Source organism: Aptenodytes patagonicus, chromosome Z, assembly GCF_965638725.1.
Source record: "Aptenodytes patagonicus chromosome Z, bAptPat1.pri.cur, whole genome shotgun sequence".
NCBI classification, from domain to species: domain Eukaryota; kingdom Metazoa; phylum Chordata; class Aves; order Sphenisciformes; family Spheniscidae; genus Aptenodytes; species Aptenodytes patagonicus.
Window position 1 is genome coordinate 3017678 of NC_134982.1, and position 23515 is coordinate 3041192.

The 23515-nt window shown below is 45.3% G+C and overlaps 1 protein-coding gene across 2 annotated transcripts; it reads left to right on the forward strand.

Moving 5' to 3' along the window:
- Nucleotides 1–4918: 4918 nt before the first annotated feature.
- LOC143172951 (cilia- and flagella-associated protein 53-like) lies at nt 4919–22679 on the forward strand. Of its 2 annotated transcripts, none has more exons than XM_076362863.1 (8): nt 4919–4980; nt 5641–5870; nt 8187–8360; nt 14738–15041; nt 18474–18692; nt 19780–19996; nt 20521–20623; nt 22109–22679. In XM_076362863.1, the coding sequence occupies exons 1-8, from the start codon at nt 4921–4923 to the stop codon at nt 22347–22349; spliced, it is 1548 nt and encodes a 515-aa protein (XP_076218978.1). In that variant the 5' UTR covers nt 4919–4920; the 3' UTR covers nt 22350–22679. The 2 variants fall into 2 exon arrangements, with proteins under 2 accessions (XP_076218978.1, XP_076218979.1); XM_076362864.1 differs by having other exon boundaries at nt 19783–19996.
- The last annotated feature ends 836 nt before the right edge of the window (nt 22680–23515 follow it).

The following is a 23515-nucleotide window of genomic DNA, read 5'->3' on the forward strand; positions in this document are numbered from 1 at the left end:
AAGTCCATCACACAAAGTTCATTTGAGATTCACCAGTTTATAAAACCTCAGCGTAACCTGTCCTCTCCTCATTCTCCCGTTGACTCTAACCCTTTATCCCCGCTTTCCGCTGTGCCGGCTGCCGATAGTGCCGGACGTTTTGGTGACCGGCAGTGCAATGGGGACAGAAAATCAGTCTCCTGTGATTGGCATGTGAGGATGACGCAGAAGCACCTTTCATAGTACATGATCTTATTTCTCAGAATCGTTTGAATCTCATGAAGAGACTTATGTAAAAATAATGGGAAGGAAAGCTTACGGTGAGCAGAGGTAGCTTTTTAGCTAAAAACATTGACATAATCTTTTATGGAGATCACAAAATTAGCAAAAAGTGAAGTTTGAAAAACTCAAATACTTTCAGTTCCTCTTTAAATACTCCAGCTGGGTTACACACTCAGTTCTTGTCCGAGTCGTGAAAAAATGTGTTTCCCAGCAACAAATATTCACATTTTCTCATTTTTACAGTAGGGAAATTGTTCCCGCACGGAGTTTAATCAGGAAGGCAAGGACTCTACATGGCTCTCCATCCCACGCCATCAGAGATCCCGCCACGGCGGCTGCGTTCACTGGAGCGCTCACGTGTGAGGGTTTGCAGTTTAGACCTTGCCATAGCGCTAGACACAGAATTTGATTTCTACCGTACTTCAGTACTCTGCTGAGCAGGTACTATAGGAAACGCTGCACCGACCCCGAAGCTGTGACTGGCAGCCATTTCAAGCCCCACGCTCCGCTCCGCTCCGTCAACCCTGATTTGCTGGGAGGGGAATTTTGACCACACCACCGGTCTTACCCCACTTGCGGACGTGGTGACCGAGGACAGCCAGGTAGGACGTAGGTGACGAAACCCTGAAAGATGCCCGGTTAGCTCTCCTGTGATATTTCACTGTAGTTACAAGATACGGCTAAAGCAACTCGAAGATGTTTTGGTCTCTGGATCCCAGTGAAAGGTTGGCACCTAAAACCAGATGAGGCTCTGGGGCTGTGTCCAGCACAGGACTTAAACCAGTAGCTCCAGAGGGACAGGAATACTGGCAGCACCGCGTACCGGCAAGCCCGGGCAGGAGGACAGAGCCTTCTCAGTCAAACCTGGAGCGTGCAGGGAGGAGAAGGAGGAGAAGGTTGCTGAGCAGAGCATTGGCGGGTCAGCTCTTGGGGCAGGGAGGTAGGGAAGGACCACAGGCAGCTTTTCAGAAATAAGTGCAGTTTCAATGGCCGGATCCACCAAACTGTGTAAATGTGCTTCTGGGACAGCCCTAAGATACACTGTCCGTGTTCATGATGATCTTTTCATGCTGGGATTATTCACCCCTCCTTCAAGCTGTGCTCCCTTTTTGTGGTTACTCTTTGCCCTTTCAAGGTTGAGAGAAAGAAAGGAGAGTAACATCTCCTCTACTTGCCCGTGGGTGTGGAGAGAGGAGAGCAGCTGACCTTCTCTCCCACTCCCTTCCGCTGTGCGGGTTGGGGGTGAAAAAGAGCATTTGCCTGATAGCGTCTGGCTCAGACGCGGTCGGGGAAGGACTCTGGTCCTTGCACTTCTACATTTAAACCACAACGACCAAGCACAACCCGTGCCCACAGCTGATGCCACCAGCCAAGGCCAAACGTAGACCCGTCCCATCAGCTGGCTCCTTTATTCACTCAGAAAGTTCACAGGTGTCTTTTCAGCTCCTAATATTTGAAAGCTGACCAGCGACTCCTGGGCTCCAGCTCAAAACTTCTCAGCGCTCACACGAAGCTCAGCGTTGATTAAACATTAAGAATTACTCATCTCCCAATGATGCGCCAACACCAGAAGCTTGCGTCTTGCTGCCACGCAGTTCCATGGGGAGACACACGGCTGCAACAGAAACACGTGCTTTATTACAGACGACCCCGAAGAACGCCGCTAGTCAACGCCGCTTACAGCTGCACGATGAAAACATCTGCAGGACTCTAAGGCTGCAGAACTTACTACCAGTGCAAATTCAAATTAATCACGAAGGTGAGAGGTGAGAGCCAAGACGTGAGGCTGCTTTCTCGGGGGAAACGGCACATTCCTGCTGCAGCTGGGGCTCCGCACCAAGACACGAGGTGCCGGCTGGCAGGTATCGGCTGTGACACACGGCTGAAGGAAAGGCTTTATTTTTAACTTGTATTTTTAACGTACGTTAGCATAAATTCTGAGCTCTGCTACTCACGCGAAGCATGTCAATGGAGGCATGTTTGTGTGACTCTCCTATCCCTATACCTCACTCAGCCAGTCACGTGGATCTGAGCAAACAGCAAATCCTTCCAAAAAATGAATAAAAGTACCCAAAAGACATAAAAACCAGGAGTCATGATTTCCCTAAGCAGGTATTTTGAAGATTACCTGAAGGCGCTGGCAGGAAGGATTAGAAGGGAGCATGACCAGAGGAACCTGAAACGGTCTGGAGCGTAACCGGCGAGGAAACCCCGGGGGGAATTCAGAACCAGAGAGGAACTGGCAACTTCTCAGACGCCCAGCCTGGGAAGCCCCGGGCATCTCTGGGGGGGTGAAAGACTTTAGATCCTGTAGAAGGAAGTGACCAGGTGTGCCCAAGTGCTGGCTCATGCAGCCACCACGATCCCGCACAAAAGGAATAGGCAGCCACTGCAGGAAAAGTTTTGTCCTTTAAGAGTGGTGGGGGTGACTTTGGTTCCCTTAAAGTCAGTTAATTTTTCTTCTGGAAGAAGAAGTAAAAGGTTGCTTTTGTACAAAGAAAAGGGGGAATTGTTCACCAGCTGATTATCAGCCAACTTCTTACACTTCCTTGAAGAGCAGAAAGGCTCTACTGTCCTGGCCGGATTTTCCCACCACAGGTTTTGCTCCTGAAAAAATGGCCCTGCTTTGCCGAGTTGCTTTAACTCATCACTTCGCTCATTCCCAGCCCTTCCCTCGTGCCGACGCTAGCGTTCTTGCAGCTGAGCCAAGGCAGGTCAAGCCCAAGGAGCCACGTCACCCTGTTACTAGGGTTTAGCTACATGAGCTGTATCTTTGTGCTGACCTGTCTGAACGGGGAGAGAGAGGAGAAGGCGACTCCAACCCTTTTTGTGGCTGGCTGCACTCCATTTAAAGCGGTTTGAAACCTCGGCCCACATCTAAAGCTCTGACTTTTGTGCAGTTGTTGACACCCGAGTGTCAAGTGGGGCTTTTTCCTGGAAAGTTCCTTGGCTGTTCCTTAGAGAGAGGCTTCAGGAAGGAGAATCCAAGCCAGCAAACCCAGGACAGACCATATGCTATATATATCCTATATATATTCCCCCAGTGAGGAAACCCTGGAGAGCAACGCAGCGACCAGGATCCCCTTTGGCATATAAGTTAAGGAGAACCTGTTTTTTCATCTAACGTTAATGTAAAATAAGCTCAAAGTCACAAGACATCCGTCGTGCCTTTGGACTAACATTAGCTTTTTCAGGAGGAAATCTTTTCAAAGCTGGTGGAGGGTCGTCACAAAAAACATTAATAGGAGGATTGGAGGATCCACGCACCCCCTGTATTTTTTTAGATGGAAGTGCTGCACGTTTGTACACTGTCTATATTTATTCATTATACATAAAACTGACCTGTGGTTTTGTGTAAATGTTAAGACTGAGGCAACATTTCCCGTTAAACACCCCATAAAATATTAGGCAAAACTGTACTATACCAAGAAGTTCAGCCCTCCCAACACTTAAATACGAGTTTTCAGGGGGAAAAGCCACAGTTCCCAGCAGTGAAGTTGTCTCCCTCTCCCAAACATCCCAAAGACTAAGTCACAATAGGATGACAGTGTAAGTCTCTACTGAAATAAACTCAAGAGATCCCAGTTCAAGCACTACCGCGGTGGCAGAACACATACTGCAGTGTGTAAATGCTGCGTATCATACAGCTTTGATCGTGCAACGATCCCATCGCCGATACCTGAAGTAATTGCACTGCAAATTGCAATGGAATGAGAACAAGCTTTACAGTCAACTTTAAACATTGACCTTTCTTCCTTTGGATCATTTTTTTCAACTTATCAGCCAAGTCCTGACGATCCTGCAAGAAAGCAAAGTTCGTGGCAGTATCTGCGTTCCCGGGCTTCAAAGCTTCAGCAACGGCTTTTTCCTGTGACTCCTTTGGGGGCAGTGAACTTGAAGCCATCGCTGATCCACAGCCAATGTTTTACTTCCCATTTTCCTCCACCCCGGGCAGCTCCGGAGCCTGTCCAACGGCAGGACACGTACCAGAGGCGGCCTCTACGGGGGGGGACGGGGGGGTGGGCTGCCCGTCCCGCGCAGTGGGGTCCACGCAGCCACCTGCGGGCACAGGGAACCCATTCTCGCCATTAAACTCGGATCTTCCTTTCACGCCCTCATTAACTCAAAACTTTTTCACTCTTGTGCCCATCTGTGCCGGCCTCTGCTCCCACCAGACGCCAACGGCACTTCGCAGCGAGGTAACGTTACACTGACGGGGGGCACCAGGGGGCTGGGCCCTGGGGGGCCCTGACTGACGCGCGGCAGGGACGGGGCCCTTGTGTGCTCCGTCACCCTCGGAGGACCCGCGGCTCCACAGCTCAGCGCCCACACGCCTGCCCCGCGGTGGCTGCGGCCCGGCAGCGCTGGCGCAGCGTGTGCGGGCCGGGGCCGGGGCCGGGGCCGGGCCCCCCTCCCGGCGCCATGACAGCCCCACCTCCTCCCTCAGCCCTCCCGCGCAGGCTACGCATGCGCAACACCGCGCGACCGCTTCCCCCACCACCACCCCAAACCCCCCCCGCACTTCCCTTCTGCGCTTGCGCCGGACGGGGTTGCCGCGCGCGCGGCCCCGGCGTCATGAGGTCACTTCCGCCGCCGTGCGTTGCTATAGCAACGGGCGACGCGTCGGGGGAGGCCCCGCTCGCTGGCACGGCCGCGGCTATGGAGGCGCGGCGGCGGCCGCGGGAGGTGACCGGGCCGGTCCCGCACTCCTTGGCGCTGGTGAGGGACGGCGCCGGCGCGGGTGGGGTCCACTCAGCTCCCGGGCGGTGCGGGGTCCTTGGGGCGGGCACCCCAACCCGGTGCCGGTTGGGGCAGGGCCCTCTGAGAGGAGCCGGGAGCGGTGCGGGGTGGGGTTCCCGGCGGAGCCCGTCGCGGTGCGGGTTGAGGGCCTCGGGAGGACCCGCCGCCGTCCGTTGCGGGTCCCCGGGGGAGCCGGTCCGACTGTACCCGCGCGGGGCGAGGTCGCTCCTTTGCGGGGACGCGGGCCCCGCGTGTGCGCGGTGGGGTGCGGCAGCGTGCGAGGAGGCGCTCGGAGCCCCGGGGAGCTGTGCCGGAGAGGGAGGCGGCCGGAGGTTACCCGCGGTGAGAACGCTTGTTCGGTGTGCGTAAAGCGGGCCATAACCATCCCCTCGGGTGAATAGGGTAAGGCGTAAACCGCAGCCGGGGCCACAGACAAGTGCTGGCACCTGAAGCCATTTCATGCTCCCGTACTGGTGTGGTGCTCCTCAAGGTGAGGCTTGTCGGGATTGACCCCTAATTAGCCTGAACTCTCATCATTTGGTGTTACGTGCTTATTTGGTCATCAATTCAACTATAAAAAAAACCACCGCAGAATAGCTGATTACATTTTCACCACTGATAACACGCTTTCTCTTACAGAGAGCCAAGCCTCCTAAAGAACAAACAAGTGAAGCTTTTGTCTTGGCCCGCAGACAGAAAGAAAAGGAACTCCTCGAATATGCTGATTTCTTAAAGCTGTACAACCAGCATCGCACCGTCTATGAGTGGCAGCAACGCAGCGAACAAAAATGGCTGCACAGCGTCGTGCGGAGAAAGGTGGACGCGACAGTGCAGGAGTATCTGGCAGGGACTGATGAGAGACGGGAGAGGTAGCAAACAAGTAGCTAATACCAATATCTGCCCTGTTTTCAACTGAACTCTGTGCTTAGAGGAGTGATTGTGGGAAAAACACTCAGCTGAGCTCAACTCTGTACATTACGCTGCGCGTTGCGGCATGGTATTTGTTATTCATCGTAACAGAAAGCATAGGCGTGCTTAACTGGCGGTCAAGCAGCAACGCTGAGCAAACAGTAGCCTTTGGGCTCTTGTTGCTAGTACTAGCCACTGAGCCAATCACTAGAGATACGTATTCAAACACAGTAACTAGTACAGTTTAGGCGGCATTTAGAGCCTTGTCTGTCAAATGCGAGATAAAAGTAGTAGTATGGCACTTTCGTTGCTTGATATTTTTTTTTTAAAGAGAATGAAGAGTACTTTGATAAAAGTGTCAGAAGCTCTAATTGTTGGGTGTAACTGAGGGTTTTGTTGCAACCTTGTTAAGTTAATGTTTAGGTCCTACAAGTAATACTTTGCAGCACAGGCAGTTGAAAGAAATGAAAATTTGTCAGAAGCCTGTCAAAAATAGTAAAGATGAGGCTTATTGCTGTCTTGTAAAGAACAGAATTGTGCTGTGTTGTTCTTAGGAAAAAAAAAATCGTATAGTTTAATTTCTCAGTTCCACTTTTCTTTAAAGTGACTTTGGAGCTGTGAAAGTCGTCAGTTTGGTGTCCCGGTCTGATGTATCTTCATAGGACAGGAGTTGTACATCAATGGCACAGAATCACTGAGGTTGGAAGGAACCTCCTGATATCTAGTTCAAGCCCCTTGCTCAAGCAGGCTCACCTAGAGCAGGTTGCCCAGGACTCTGTTGAGTTTTGCTTATCTCCACGCATGGAGATTCCACCATCTCTGTGGGCAACCTGTTCCAGTATTTGACCACCCTCACAGTAAAGGAAAAAAAAAGTGTTTTCTTATGTTCAGGTGGAATTTCACATGTTTTAATTTGTGCCCATTGCCTCTTGTCCTGTCACTGGGCACTACTGAGAAGAAGCTTCTCCCGTTTCTGCGTTCCCTCCCTTCAGGTATTTATATACATTGTAAGATCTCCCTGAACCTTCTCTTCTCCAGGCTGAACAGTGCCAGCTCTCTCAGGAGAGAGAGGTCTTTAGGAGAGGTTCTCCCTGTAGGAGAGATGCTCCAGTCCCTTAATCATCTTCGTGGCCCTTCCACTAAGTCTGTATCTTTCTTGCACTGGGGAGCCCAGGGTTCGACCCAGCACTCCGGATGAGATCTCATCAGAGCTGAGAGGAAGGATCACCTCCCTTTGACCTGCTGGCAGTGCTCTTCCCCATGCAGCCCAAGATGCTGTTGGCCTTCTTTGCCGCAAGGGTGCGTTGCTGGCTTATGTTCAGCTTGTCTGCCAGGATCCCCCCCCCCCAAGTCATTTTCTGCAGAGCCGCTTTCCAGCCAGACGGCCGCCAGCGTGTACCAATGCATGGGGTAATTCCTCCCCAGGTGCAGGATTTTTGTTGAACCTCAAGGGGTTTGTGTTTATTTAGCTGCTTAAGATCCCCATGCTGTCTTAGCAGGGAGACTCGGCTCGGTACATGGTGAAGAGAGTGCAATTCAGTTTCCAGAATTAGTAGGTCTTTGGCTTTGCTCCTGTAACTCCCACCAGCAGTGCCAGCGTAGGTCCATGGCACTATTGCTCACGCAGTAGCAGGGGCATCCCGTTGCGTAAAAGTGAGAGTGACTTCCCAGAGGCCGCTGTGGCATTAGGGCTGGAATTAGTGAGTCTCTGGATTCCTTAGACCCCAGGTTTCTTACTGCTAGGATTAATAGAGAGGTAAAGGGTGGTGTGTTTAAAAATTGCCAACTTGACATAATTTTCTCATCAAAGATCTTTCAGGATGAGGTGGTTTACGGAGTGATGCTAAAATAACAAAAGGTAGTTTGAGAGAAGATACAATTATAGCTGCATAGAGAAGGGTGGGTAAATACCAGGGAGGGATTATGCTGAAGGATAACAATAGGTCAAGATCAAATGGATATCAGCTGGTGACAAATGTAGTCTGGAAATTAGAAGAATTTGCTTAATGGGGGACTGAAGTTGTTAAGCAGCATTGGAAATGGATTTGTAAGATAAGGAGCTTAAATCGTGCCAGGACAGAATCACTCATGTTGTGCTGTAAGATCCCCTCTGTGGGCACAACAGGAGCGATCCCCAAGTTAAAATTTGATGTTCCCTTGGTTGTTCCTTTCTGAAAGGAGCCCGGTACCCATTTTGCACTCATAACAAATAAACTTGAACTTCATCCTTCAACGGAAGGATTGTTTTAGCTTTTATTTAAATGTTTTCATTACAGGCTTCGTGAGCTTCTGGAGGCAGAGGAAAGTAGGTACTTAGCTGAGATGGAGTCACTTAAAGAAACGGTACTGGAGAAACAAGAGAAAATGAGGAAGCAAGCAAAATTACTGGAAGAGAAGAGAGAAAAAGAGAGACAACAGCTGGTGGCTGAAAAACGAGAGCAGCAATTCAGGTATCTTACAAAATAGAATTTGGGTGAAGTAAATACAAAGAGGCAATTTAACAAGAAGGTGGCAATAATAAACTGAGGAAGGAAAGATGAATGTGATTGAAATGATAAAACAAACAAACAAAAAAAAGAAGGTGGTTTGGATAGAGGCATATGAGCTTTGCCAGAAGTTGAAAGGCCTCAGCTACGTTGCATGCAGTGGAGCAGAGTATAGTGTTTTTCTGACTTTCGATGAAGGGGGTGAATTTCATCCAGGGATCCAAATTTGCAATGCTTTTTCAATAGAGATGAAGGCAACAGGTACAGAGAACTGTACTGCCTCCGTTAGTTGATTTAAGTGTTGAGATACCATGAAAACATTCTTCCAAGTGTAGCGCGAAACTCCTTGTCCTGTATGAGCATCCCTGCACTTTCACCTGCCAAGTCAGCTGTTTTTGTAATTCTTTGTTCTGGCGCATAGTTCTATTTCAGCTTTATACTATTGGAGTGAAAAGGGTTCATGGAAGGTTAATTTGGCCTAAATCATGCTTATTAAGCTAATACATGAAAGATTCTTGAAAAGTTAAGATTGTCCAAAAAGTCAGTGTTTTTATTTATTGCGTACTTTTCAAGAGTACCAGCCAAAGCTAAGGTTTTAATGCAGCCTGAAGTTCTGTGCCAGGTCTTCCTAGATACGGAGCTTGTCAGCATCTTTTGAAGTCATTAAGATTTGCAGGTGCTTGTCAAGCCCTGAGGCCTTGGCATGAAATCTGACTTGTTCAATTCTTGGAAATCTGGTTTTCTGAGGAAGGGATGAAAATAATATTAATGTAACTTAATTGTAATCATTTGAAGTGTCTCTTCCCAGCCTCCCACAGTGCTGTGGAAATCCACAACACCTGCTTCTCAGTGTGCAGAGGCTGGGGATAAAAATCAACACTTGCTTTCACTTGTGCATAAACTCTAATTAACTACTTTCACAGATAAATGTGGGGTTTATTGACTGAGACAGGTGTTAAGGCAGTGTGTGCACTTCTAAATTCACATGCTGGCTTTAAAATATGGCCCTCCAATTTACAGTTCCTAGTTTGTTCTCTACCCTTCATGCAAAGTGGTTGAAATTCATGTCTAAAATTGTTTAGAGGAGACGCTGCTGGAGTGCCTTTTATTTTGTACTTGTAGCTTGTCTTACATGCTAAGGAGAAGGGATTCGGCTTGTGGTTTAGACACCTAAAGGTAGGTGTCTAAGTGTTGGTATCTATATTCACTGGGAATCTGAAATCGTGTTCTACTCAGTAGATCCTCATTGAGGTCAGGACAGTTAAAGGAACCTAATGTCATCCTCAAGTAGGCATATACTGGTCTGCCAGTTGAACTGCACCCTAGCCTCCACTGACTGCATTAATTAGGTTCTCATTAATTAGAATGGGAATTTAGCTCACATGTGGATTCCTGTTCAGATGCCTAATTTTAGATATTTTAATTGCAAAATGAATCCCACCAGTGAATCTCATCATCTGGTGATACATACTTGGACTTTCATGCTGCAGTTGCCTGTCTTAATGTCTCAGGTCCTCTTTTTTTCCCAGTACAACCCTATTGAGATATGGTTCGCTCAGTCTCACGGGACCGTTCCCATCATCCTTCTACCTTTCCCAGTCTGCTTTTGGATCTAGGCAATATTCATACCACTGGAGCTTTACTGGTGGCGTTCTGCTGGCTGCAGTTCTTCAGAGGATTTAGAGGCAGTGGAATCATCTTTCTTCACAGCTGTTGTGAGTGGCAATCTTTGAGTATCTTTGCAAATGAATCTTCATCCTACAGTGCACAGAGTCTTTCTCTTTGAGTATCCTGATGTAATGGAAATACATTTCCATAGTCAGCTCTTCCCTCTGTTCCTCTAGCTCTGTCTCTTTCTACTTTTAAATTAAGGTCCCTATAAAAAACCCAAAACTTTAATAACACCAGCTGACAACAGTTCACCTTGTCTGTTGATCTCTGCTTCGAAAGACAGGTATCTTTCTTCATCTATATGCTTAGTAATATTTTAAAGTCTTTTCTTCTCTGTCCTTCTCCAATGAGAAAGGAAGTCGTTACTGTGGCGATCGATTCTGATCAGATTAGTAACTTCTAATATCTGAATCTGCATGTATTTGTCTTTAAGTAGCCCCAAATCTTTTCCTCCCCCTGCTGTTAGCTGTTACTCTTCCTCCTAAACCATCCTGCTCCGTGCAGAGCAGGTATATTATATAATAATATATCTAGTATATTAGGTACATTATAAAACAGATGCAAAAACAGAAATTAAAAGAGGGTGAGGTAAACATGAAATAAATAACATGAAAAATAAAAATAGTGTTTATTAATGGTACAAAACATATTTTCTTCCCGTGCCCCAATGGATTGTCTTGCACACCCCACTTTGTGCCCTAGAGCAACGGTCTCCACCCAGAGGAGCCCTGGGAGGTCCTTTCAGTAACAGGTGGATATGCACATGATTTTCTCTTTGCCTGTGAGTTTACAACTATTTTGAATGTCTTTCTGAAACCTAATACAGACTTCTTTATATTTCTTTTAACTTTAAGCAAGACGCTCCACTCTTTTGCAGGTATCAATTCTCAAACCTGAGGTATAGGAGCACCTATAGCGCACAGCGCTCCAGTACATTATTCCAGAGTACTAAAAGGCAGCTCTTTTATCAGCCATGTGGGCTGGGTTTGGAGCTGTAGCCTGAGGATGTAGATTTAACAGCTTCTCAGTAGCAATGTTAGCCAGGAACAGTCCTTCATCGCAAGGTGACAGAGGGCATGGTCCTCGGACCACCAGAGCCCTGCTGGAATTCATTTTCATGAAGGGCTACAACTTGTATGAAAGCGAGTTCTAGCCCGAGGGCACGTTCGTCACTGGTGTCTAAAGAAAATTGCAATGTCTTAAAATTTGCATAAACCACATATTACATCCTCTTTCTTGTGATAACATCAGAAGCATCCATACAGAGGATGTTGTTATCACAGCAGCTTTGTACTGCAGCCGTAAAATGAATAAATAACTGTTGGGGGAGGGGGAAAAAAATGCAGTTTCTGTCTTTGGGAAGTGGCTACATACAGGCACAATTTTGATGTTAAGAAGCTTAGGATAGCAAAGTGAGGAAGAAAAACAGCCATCTGGGGGAGCAGATGTTTATAGGTTGCTGGAAAAGCTGCTTTGAAGGAATTATTTTGATGAAATCGAGCAATTACAGGGTTATTTTCTATTAAAATTCTAACCATGCCGAACTTTTATTTAACTTCTCTTCCCCTCTGAGAATTCAATTAAATTCAGATTAGTTTATAATCATGAAAAAGAATAACTAAGTCTTTATTCCTTCTCTGCTGAGAGAACTTTGAACCCATTGTGTTAAGGTAATACAGTTATTTCTAATGGTGTAAGACTTCAGATCTTAATAGTGGCATGTTTCCCTCAGAACATTTGAGAAATATGTTTTTTGTGAATACTGAATTAGTACTGTAGTCTTTAATCACCACTAACTCCTACCCAGGAGTTGGAAGATAGATCCCGGTGTTAAAATGTAAGAAAACCGGCGATGACGTAGTATGTTTGACCTCCTTGAAGGCAGGGGCACCTCTTGGAGTGTGCCATGGCTCACGGCACGCACATCGCTGTGCTGCTCTCTGCTTTTGTTGTTGGGACAACCAGTGGATGAGTAGTCAGAAGGTTCCCGTCTCATACAAGGAAGTAAAACAGCCATCCCTTTTCACTAGCCTACACTGGCGTCTGCCCCTTCGTTCCTGTGTTTACTCGCCCTTCTCTTCTGAGGACCTGAGCTAAGGATTGTTCCTTGTTCCAGGGACAGTTTCTCCTTTAGAGGATACAAGCCCAACTCTCAGGGAAGAGCGCAACATTTGGTTAGAGGATGTGGCGTGTCCTAGGATTGGGGGAGAAAAGTGCTAAGTGTGGGAGGCTTTCTCTTAGGGAGACTTGATGTTGATGAAAGGGGACTTGGCAGATTACTGTTGTTTCTTCTCAGTCAGGAACAGTTAAGAGGCTAGAAATGACTTCTGGGTATCAAGTAAAACGAGAATTTTGTTTTCATGGCACTGCTTTCCCTTTTATCATTTGTGTATAGCGCTTAGCACCTTTCACCACTGCCTCCAGGGCATTAGGTGCTTTATAGGTAGAGGATGAAGAGAGATGCCCTTGGCCCCAGAAGCTTACAGCTGAAATGTGAGGCAGCAAACAGTGAATGCCGACAGGAAGAAAATGTGGCGAGACCTCTGCTTCTGCATGAAATTACAGGTCAAGCATTGTGTTCTTTGGCTGTATCTCACTCCTGCAGCACCAAGGGAGAGTGAGGTGTAGCAATCCTTCCCCTCTGCAGTCACAGCTCTGGTTTTGCACCGCTCCACTGTAAGTTTGGCTGGTTGGATGGCTCTCGCTGTGGCACTGAGAACAGGGTCAGGCTGGCTTTTGGCACTGTCACTTTTTCTGTCTGTCGGCAGCTTGTTCAGCTGGTTCTGAACTGGAGGAGGGCTATTCGGGGAAACGCTCTTTGTGGTTTATAAGCCCTAAGTAATTTTTATTAGGCTGGCTTAGCATGGAGTTTTATTGGTAAAGCTTCGGAAGATCTTGTAAGCCAATGCATAATTATTACATGCTGGTAGTTGCCTCAGCCACATATTAATGATACCAGGAGCTGCGCTCGTTCTGGGCTTGTTAGCGGGAGGTGACGAAGGAGTGCTGTCAAGTAAAGAAGCCACTATTCTAGAGCATAATCTTACTAGTTTTAGGGCAGAAATGAGTTATAGACCACCGGTCACATCCTGTGTTACTAAACTCTCTCCCCGTTTGCCTCGTTGCCAGTGGATATAGCAGTTGACCTCAGGGAGAGGCCAAATTTGCATCGTTTCTGTAGCCTCTGTGGAGGTGTGAACCCATGGCCCCAGATAGAGAATAGTGCTCTTATTAATTCTATACCCGAAACCCAGGTCAGGGAATATAGAGGTGGGTTTAGATGGAGACAGCAGCTATTGGACTTGGGAATCATTTAGAAAAGTGAAGACTTTACGTAGACAGATCCTTAGCAAAGCCACAGAGCATGAAAAAGCAAACCACCAAATATCTATCTTTAGTGCTGGCAAACTTAGTTTTAAGTTTAAAAAAAAAATCTTAGGCAATGGAATTCATTCAGATTTTGTTTCATTGCTGTGGTTATGAAAATTAAGTAACTATCCTGATGTGGAGAATGATAGTACTATGAGATAGTTGCTTGATGAATATTTAATGTTTTTGCTACACAGGATTGTCAGCTAAACATTGTATAAAGTAATAGTATTTCACATTGTACAGGTAACTACTGCTGTCATGCAGTGGTTCAAGACTCAGTCAATGATATCTTATGATGTCTGCTATGAATTCCTAAACAGCACTGCAATAATCTGTAGAAGATGGTTTCATTCAGCGTGAAATTGTGAGATATCTTTTTACTTCACAGCATTCATGTGTGTCTATCACAGCTTACAGATCCTTAACGCTTGTAGATCTTCACCATTGTCTGCTAGTTTCACATTTTGATTTTACGAAAATCTACATCCTGGTTATAGAACAGAATTAAAATGCTTGTATATTGTTCAAATTAAATATTGTTTGATAGCATATGTGGATCTCAGTAGTGCTTTTTTTGTAAAAATAAAAGCAGGATCTCTAAATAGTGGCGTGTTCTTCAACTGAAGATAAGTATCTGCTTATATGCAACTCAATTGCAGCGAGTAAATGAAAATTGAAAGCTGTATTACTTGTTTGACTTTCTAGCTCCTCCAGGCTTTTATTGCAACTTTTCTGAATTATCCCGCAAAACTTCATTAAAAAAACTAATAAATTTCTAGTGGTTCCTGTTCAACTGTGTAACCTAAATTTCCGCTCTCAGAGTATTTTCTGAATATGAATGAGCTTTCAAGTGACTAGTAAACCTATTTTAAGTCTTCATTTGAATAAAGAGCAACCTACATGTTTGAACAAGAGTAGTGTGCATGTGGTTTATATGTTAGAAATATTATATATATATATAAAAGAAACTGCACACAATGCATGTTCCAACTGCATATATAACAAACACCTTGTGTATATATAAAATATTTGTGTTGTGCATGTGTATATATATTATTTTTACAAGTGCAAATATAGGACCTGCTCTTCAACTGATTAAGGTCAAAATCTCCATCAAATCGGGCTCTCGGTGATTCCTTAGGCCTCACAAGGGGTCAGTGTCAGACCAGATGTAGAATGTGGCATCCTGAGCCGTAGTCCTCCGAGTAGTTATGAGCTGAGAGCCTCCATCCATCACACACCTCCAGACCTGCTTATTATTTTCAGACTTTATTTTTAACTTTTATGTTGCCTTTCAGAGAACAATGCGAGGAGCTTCGTGTACAGTGGATGAAGAAGCATCAGAAGGAATTGTGTGAAGACCGGCTGGCCCAGCTAGCTCTGAAGGAGGAATTGAAAAAGCAACAGGAGAAGGAGGAGCAGATGTTTGCAGAGCTTTGGAAAGAGGATAGGCTGGCTAAGGAAAAGCGAGAGGCGGTGGAGATGCAGAAGTCAGCAGAGCAGAATCGGGAAATCCTGAATGCGCTCAGTGCCCAGGTAGCGGTGCTCAGTGCTCACAAAGAGGAGGCGAAGCGGCTGAAGGAAGAAGAGGCTCGATTGCTGGTAATTTCCGTATCATTCTGAATTCAGGGTTGTGTATAAGGCCCTCCTAATGATAGGCTTACTAGACATTTAGATTAACCCATACCTTATTTGTATCTTCACTGATTCCATTAGTATCTGAGACTGTCCTATTATGCTAAGCCTCTTTTCCAGAGCTGTGGCAAATGCATTCCTGTTTAGAGGGAAATACATCTTTTGAAACTTAGCATTGTAAAGGATTTTGGCATTCAAAGCCTCTCGGAGCCTTTGTGGGAAATGGAAATGTTTTTAAGCTTTTGCCAGACATCTTTTCAATTTTCTCATTTCCAGTTTCCTGCGAGTTAGCTAGAGGGTCTTGTGTCCCAGCTGTAATGCGTAACACCAGATCTCAGACCATGATACGTATGTTTAATCATCACAGTAAGTGCACTGGGAGGAAGCAGCAAGAGTGTGCTGCTCCCAAGAAGGGAAGGCGAGCCAGGAGCTGAAGGTGACAGCAGGGCAGGCAAGTATGCTGTCCTCCCCGACAAGAGTCCCACAGTACCCGAAGGAACAAGCCGAGCAGGTCTGCTGACAGTAACCGGGGTAATCTAACAGTCCAAACTGCTGGGCAGGTCTGCAGTGGTGAAGTCCAACATGAAGCCAGCAAGTCAAGTCAGCAGGTCTGGATCAGGATCGACCTCAGGCACAGGCGTACCTGCAGCATAGCTCACGTAGGCACCAAGGGCGAGAGACTGAGCCTAACTGCAGCTCCCAAGTGTCTCCTCTCAGCCCTTTCTCACACCGCTCTTTCCCAGCTCTCCGATCCCAGGCTCACGTCGGGGCTGGCTGCGAGCGCAGGCAGCCAAGCCCCTGCGGGGAGGTTGCAGAGCCCGTTGGTGCACTCGGGACCCTGACACATACATGAGGAGACACACTTATATGAAAAATCCCAACTGCTTATGCCCCAGCTGACTGAATTTCAGAATCTATGTCCATTCTTTTTTTTAACATTAGCAAGCAGTGCCTAAGCTTTCTTGCCTATTAGCGCTGGCTGCTGGTGGGTGTCACATCGCGGAAGGCGTTTGGCTACCTTGGCCCAACTCTTTGGCCACTACCCTTCCCCCCTCCCCCCCCCTTATCTCTCTCCAGTGTAGGCTTGCTGTAGTTGTGCTGGCTCTGGTGGGGCTTGCTAGTTCACAGTGTTGACTTTGTGAGTTATGGGAGGCTGGTTCAGACTCAGTCTTCATTTTGCAGCTATTTACATGTAGCGACTGAGTCTGTAGGCACTGGAGGCTGATGTTGGCAAGATATATACTCCACTACTTTTTAAAAATAATGACAATAATTAATCTAAAGCTCTGAAAAGCCTGGCTGTAAAACAGTGGAGTCCTTATTCCAAGCTAGACTGTAATGTTTCACTTATTTAAAAACATGCAGAATAAAATTACTTTCTTGTAACAACTTTTAAGGCACTGCCAAACCTCCCAGGCAAAGAACACTTCTACTTAACCGGCCTTTTCAGAAAAATGCTGTTAGAATAGAAGACTTTGTAGCTTCCCCTGAAGACAGCTGCCTTGGGCTCCGTCAAGAAGATAAATTTCTGGTAAAGTGGTTTAGTGTCTGGAAAAAAGCTTTCTTCAAAGGGTCCATAAAGGAGAGTTTCTGTATTGAAAATGGGATGTAATCCTTTTTCAGCAGAAGAGGGATGTGACAGATGACCTCATTACAAGTTTTTCAGTACAGAGCTGGTAGCCTATAATGATCAGGGGTTTCATCTGGGCGAAGGACGTGCTATGGACGGCTAAGTGTCTCTGTGTATAATGGTTTCTTCTGGTTGTTGCAATGGAAATAGATTATTTAGGGAAGCAAAACTTGCACCTTTGCCACGATAGACCATATGTGTGCATCAAGATATCTCAGGCTGGATGACAAAACGGAGACAGCAATTTTTGCATTACCTTTTTTAATTAGCTGTTACCTACATTAGCTTCCTTCATCCCCCTCTGTCTTTTTTTTTTTTTCTCCCATAAAGAATTGTGATATCTTGAAGTGATGGAAATCATGTGAGACTACAGCCAGAATAACAAGTGCTAGACAAGTTTCTGCTGTAGCACTTTGGTCTTGGCTTGCAGATGGATGGTTGGTAATGATTTCTTTGTACATTTGCAATGTTGTGTCACCCCGTCGTGTAAACTTTCACAGAGTAAGCACCATGGATCCCATCCTCAGCTGCTCTCATACAACTTCACTGACATCAGAATTCAGCCTAAGACGTGTGCCAGCTTGCCCAGTGGACTGCTAGCTATTTCCACCTCCTTTCCTTCTTTACTGTTCAAAGTTTTTTGGCTTACTTAGTGGCTCAAGTAATATATACTGAGTTTCAAAGCTGTTTACCAGCTTCTGAAAGTGGATTTGGCCGTTCAGGAAGATAGCAGAGTCAGCTTTGGCTTTTTTGAAACACTGGAAGAGTCAGTGGGTGCTTTATGTCCAGCATAACAAATTATGCTCCTTAGGAGGTGCAGCTTGTACTTCCGTATGGGGAAGATTAGACACGTTGTTTATGGCAAACCTGCTGATGCATGTTAGAATATTTATTGACATTACAGAAGACACATTTAGTTTAAAAACAGGTTATCAAAAACCTGTGTATCTTCAAGACAGCTGAGGCATTGTTTCTGAGACCTGTAGATAAGCTAATGATGGCCACATACTGTTTTACAACTATGAGTGCTTGTAAGCTTATTCAAATGCAGGATGTTCAGGAATTATGCGAAGTTACTTTATTGATGCTGCTTTGGGATTTCTTTTTCTTTTGGCTAAATAATCTTGAATATACATATACCTGTTCGATCTTGAATATACATTTGCTATTTTACATTGTTTCTCTCAAGAACTCAACTTTACTGTCCATTTTCCTGTCCTTTCCAATATAAAGTGGAACGGTTTGAAGCCATGGAAATTCAGTAGCTGCCCATCAGAATATAAGGATACAATTACTTTGTGCAACCTTACGCCCGCTAGAGATGCAGTGCTCTGAACATCCGGCACAGACACAGGACAGTTAATATATGCAGAAACAGGAGGAACACATGGCTCTGTTATCGGTTAGTGGTTATGGCTGCGTGTGAAGACTTGGATATAGATCATACGTGCTGCAACGATACCCATTTCTCTAAAGAGATGACTCTGACTATCCACTTGAACTATTTGGAGTACATCGGGCATTCCGGTGTTTTGGTATTGAAGTGCATGTGATAATTATAGAGAAAAATCCTGAATTCTAATGAATGATATGCTAAAATGTTCATGCTTTAACAGGTCTAATGGATGACACTAATTTTCTAATGTCACTAAGAAAGGCTTTAAATATTTATCTTTACTCTTCAATGTTCCAATTTAACTAATTCTAGTCATCACTTAGTTTGAAGTTATGCAATGACTTTTACAAGCTGGCTATTTCTACCGTTGTAGGAAGAACAGCAGCAACTGCTTAAGCTAGAAAATGAACAACTTCAGATGGAGAAACTACAGAAACAGAAGGAATGCAGGGATACGTTGCTCAGTGCAGCACGGGACAAGAAGAATCGTCTTAATGAAGAAAAACAAGGTGAACTTGCCCTAGAGATGAAGATCTTAGAAAAATCTCTTCAGGAACCCCAGGAAGACACTGAGGAGAAAACAAAAAGAAAAGTAAGGACTAGAGGTGTTCATTGTGAAGTTGTGGGGCAATACCTCATCTAGACTAATTTTGCGGCCCTTAGTGAACTGCACGGTATAAATGCGATCAGACACAAGCCCTTTTCTCTGAACAAGTTGATTCTTTTGTTGCATAGCCTGTTGCTTCTCCTCCTGCCAGCACCCTACTTCTCTGAAGAAGCCCATTATCTGTTAAAACCTCAGAGAGTACTTTAAAGCATGCGTTGCAATCAGCAAGGCTACCAGCCTAGACAAAAGAAGGGGGCTCTCAGGAAATCCTGAAATCTTGTCCCTCTGTGCTGATCTCGTTGTGTATAAATCACCCGAGCTTTTTCATCCGTATACTGCATGGACGTAATGGAGGTTAGAAAACCATTTTTTTTTTTTGTTTCATGGACCTGATTTAATAAATGTTTGTAACTGCAGAGGAAAGTGAATATTTAACTTATTCTAATTCATTTATAATAAGAAGCGGTTTTAAATCTTTAATAGCTGGATATATAGATGCAAAACCTCACATTAAGTATCTTGGAGATGCCATGAAACCATGGATGTGTCTGTCACTTCCTAAATTTAAAATGAGTAGACTGTCCAACTTCAGGGTGAAAATGGGTCTCAAGATAACTTTGAAAGAGCAGGGATCTGCATTCATTACTCTGCTCAAGGTACTTTGAAGCTCGTGTAGGTTAGGTAAGTTGTAAAAACTTACTGTTAGACCTTGGCACAAAATTAGAGGAGGTGATATTTATTATTCTATTTATTGGATCCCAAGGCTTGTAATGCAGATGATGAAGTAGCCTGGTCAGCTGTGGAAAGTTTGTAAAATGTCTGTGTTGTAGGCAGCTGAGCTGCTATGGGGGAAGGGATCACTCTGTATTTGTCCTGCTCTTACACTGTTGTCCAGGCACTGTTGACTGGCCAGGAAGAAGATCCTGCACAGCTCTTTCCCATGGCAGGGTTTGGGATGGAGCTCTAGGCTCCCAGTTCCCACACTGGCTGCAAACCACCACTTCTCTTCACGTTTTTGAAAAGCTTTTTTGAACTCGTTTACTCAGATCTGCAAATGTCTGTGTGTTTGCAGCAGGAGCTGTTCAAGGAGCAACAGACTTACCTGGCACACCTGGCTCAACAGCTGGAGGAGGAGAGAGAGCGAGAAAAAGAAGTGGACAAACTCCTCAAAGAAGAAGCGGCGAAGGTTTGGGCCAAGAAGGCTGAGCAAACGCGATTAGAAAAGGAGGCTAGAAAGCAGCTACTGAAAGATGTCCTGGATACAAGACAACTGCAGATGGAGGAGAAGTGTAAGTAATAACAGCTCGCTGTCTGTGCACCAAACCTACCGCATGAATGCAAGTCTTGGCAAAGGCAGAGGCAGTACAACGAACTGCTTTTGGGAAGACCATCTGGCCCAGCATGCACAGGCTGTATGGTTGAGTGGGCAACAATGCTACCGTCTCTGAATCTGCTTCTGAAACTTTACTCCTACAGACATTCCTTACACTAATTTCCCATTGCTATCACCAGAGCAAAGCCTAGTAAAGTAAGGATTGCATGAGCAAGCAGTCATTATTATTAATTATGTTGTTGTTGTTGTTGTTGTTGTTATTATTATGAAGTTCTGAATGTGAAATATTTTCTAATCTGAGTGGGTGGAAAAACAAATAAGCTGAGAATACACTTGCCATTGTTTGTGTGCCTTTTCAGAAGCAACAAAACTCAGGCTTGCTATTTAGGCTACTTGGCTCAAATACAGTCTCACTGTCCCTTCAAGCTTAGCAGTGCTGTTACCGTCTAAAAGTTTGGTTTGTTGGGGTTTTTTTTTCAGTGCAGAGAAATGCAAAGGAGCAGGAAGAACTTGCTCAAGAGAGGAAGTTATTAGCTGAAGCAATCACAGAACTCAAACATACAGAAGAAGAAAAATATGCAAGGTATTTTTCTCTTATGCCATCGGTTCATTTCATGGCAGGTCAATCTTTTAAACTTGTGAGTAGTCGAATTCTCATTTTCGGATAACTTGGAGCGCTGCGTGGGCTTTCTTCTGTTCAGAGAGGCTCTGCCACCATGCAGCCTATCAGCTCCGAACTGCTCAATAGTAGCCCTGTTATATTGCAATCGGTATTAAATCACTGATTCTGATCTCATCATACAAATAATGGTGTTTCATTACATATCCTTGTTTTGGTCTTTTTGGACCATCATGTGACTTACATCGATCGTGTTTATTAAATACATCCCCTCACGCTCTGAGCTGTTATTACGAGTGGCAGAGGTCTGGGGAGGAGGGTTAATGAAAGGTTAGTTCGTTACTTACCTAGGAGAACTAGTGTGTTCAGGCTTATTGCTAAACTCCACCCACACACATCCCTTAAACAATTATATAGTCAGCCACCAAGAATACCAGACTACCGCACGTAACCCAGCTGCACTGGGCTCTCCTTACCTTACAGTTCCTCAGGGTGAGAATATAGTTATACGCAGTAGCTGAAACGTTCCTCTGGGTGTCAGGCGAAGCCCAGGGCAAAGGGCCTTATTTCACTTACTCAGTTTCCCTCTTGTACTCCCGCCCTTTCTCCACACCAGTCCATGGGAGGTAAACGAGTAGCTCCTTCCAGAGCCAGTATCTGTTGTGTTCTCTGACGGCTTTATTGGTAACAATCTCCTGGATGTGGCAGAAATCTCACCCTTCTGAGGGAAACATGCCGGGCTTCGTTTTGGATGTGCTTCACTTGGCAAAGATGGCATAAAGTGGTGTCAGTAAGTGCTGCGTGGTTCAACTGCGTGGCGTTAGCGCACAGGTCTTGACTAGACTGTTGGCATTTTAAGCGTCTGTATGCCTGAGCATGTAGGTAGGCTTCCACTGCTGCTCCAGAGGGTAGTGAAAGTATGAGTCTCGAGGTAGAATGGAGGAATGATTTCTTCTGACAGCCATTTCCTAGAATATTAGTACAAGGCCGCAGCAGGAGCCTGCACCCTGCCTTCCCCGTTGGCAGTCACTTGTTATCTTCGGAATGAGCGAGTGGAGATGGGGTGTAAGGCTGCCGCAGCAGTGAGCCTGAGCTAGCAAAGAGTCACCTGGGACCTGACACTCTCATTCTCTGTCCTCTCACTGTCACAGTGAGGGGCAGGGAAGGCGTGCTGATTGCAGGGGGTTGTTCTTGCTCTTTTTATTTTTTGTTAGGCACTGATTTTGCAATCTGCTTTATAACATACAACAGAATGCAGTTCATTCTCCAACGAATGTAAGGTTAGCATGTAGCATTTGGTTAGAGTGGTAGTTACTCTTAACACCTAAAAGGAGTTTTGAATGGTTCTTTGGTCTGAGGTTGAATGCTAGCAGATTAAATAATAATAATAAAGATGATTATTTTTTTTACCCACACTTCATAAATAAGCTATTCGTATGTCATTTCCAGAAGAGTAAAGGAAGCAAAAGAATACCAAGAGCAGCTCCGGGCTCAAATTGCCTATCGACAACAGGCCCGTGATGCTGAGGAAGAAGAGAAGCAGCGAGAATATGAATCGGGTCTAGCAGCAGAGAGAGCTTACCAAGAAAGAGTACAGGACATTCTATCAAGGCCTTGTGAGAAACTAGCCAAGACCCACCCTTTGAGAAGAAAACTAATGTCTAACACTCAAGAAGATAAAGTACAATGATTTTTTTTTTTTTAGTTCACTTGGTTGCCTTAAAAAACCCCCATTTTCTAAGGGTGTTTATAACCGACTGGAGTTAGCGGACCCCTCTCTGCTCTGATGCTCAAAATATTTAACTGGCAAATAGAAGACACGTGGTATTTTTCACGGTTATTTTCTTCCCTACTGCATTTTCTTTGACAAAATGACTGATCCAAATCAAAGTATTTGACATTTTAATACAAGAATACTGTATGTTCTCTGCAGTAATGTATTATTATGTTATGAATGATATGCAGGCATTCTTTAAAATATGCACAAAGAAAACTTTGTAGAAGTGTTTCAGCAAACTTTTATTAAAATGCCTTTCAAACTGCAAATATTTGCAAACCCTTTTTTGTATTTAGACAAAACGTACTTTGTGACTCATCTTCATTTTCCTTGTTAAATATAAAACTATGAATCTATTTTACTCTAGGCTAGACAGTAAAGAGCCGATATTGCTTTGCATATATTCTGATAGCTGTTGAATGATCTGTGGGATATCAGAGTCCCAAAGCTAGTCTGCGAGACCTTGGCTTGGACAGATTTAATTGTGCAGGACCGAAGTCATCTTTTTCTTGCAGAAAGGGTTTTTTATTTATCACGTTGATGGCAACTCTGCCTCTTTGGGCTGCCTTGGATTGCCACCGATGCCATAGTCCGAACACATGGGATGGGGGGGGGATGTTGGAGCACCAACCATATTTTAAGACAGAGCAATATGAAATGTGGCCAGATGGCAGCAGGAATGTCTCGAAAGGGTTTTGGCAGTAGGGAGAAGGGACACCTCCTCACTGCTCTCTCAGCCCCCCCCATGTACATGTCCAGGTTGCCCTTTATGCAGGAGGAGCAGTGAGTGGCACAAGGAGGACAGGTGGGCGCAGTCCTGCTTCTCCCCACGGCATTGCCCTCGACCAGCTCCCTGGTCTGTATTTCATTAGCTTCTCCTCTGTGCTTTTCAGAGGAGGGAAGTGAAGAATCCATTTATGACCTCGTATCCTTTCTTGCTCATAGACGTTGCGGCATTCGGAAATGCTTTATCTCCTTTCTCATGTTTTTTCCATTTGAGCCTTTGCTGCTGCTTATCTGCAGATGTTTCTCTCTCTTCTTTCAAGCTTCTACCATCTTTCCTCCAGCCCCTGCTTTTC

What these genes read in the sequence shown, in the direction of transcription:
- LOC143172951 (XM_076362863.1), top strand. Translation starts at nt 4,921, where the DNA reads ATGGAGGCGCGGCGGCGGCCGCGGGAGGTGACCGGGCCGGTCCCGCAC. An exon ending in ACTGATGAGAGACGGGAGAG is followed by an intron (nt 5,871 to 8,186) that starts GTAGCAAACAAG and finishes TTTTCATTACAG; the next exon opens with GCTTCGTGAGCTTCTGGAGG. An exon ending in AAGAAGAGGCTCGATTGCTG is followed by an intron (nt 15,042 to 18,473) that starts GTAATTTCCGTA and finishes CTACCGTTGTAG; the next exon opens with GAAGAACAGCAGCAACTGCT.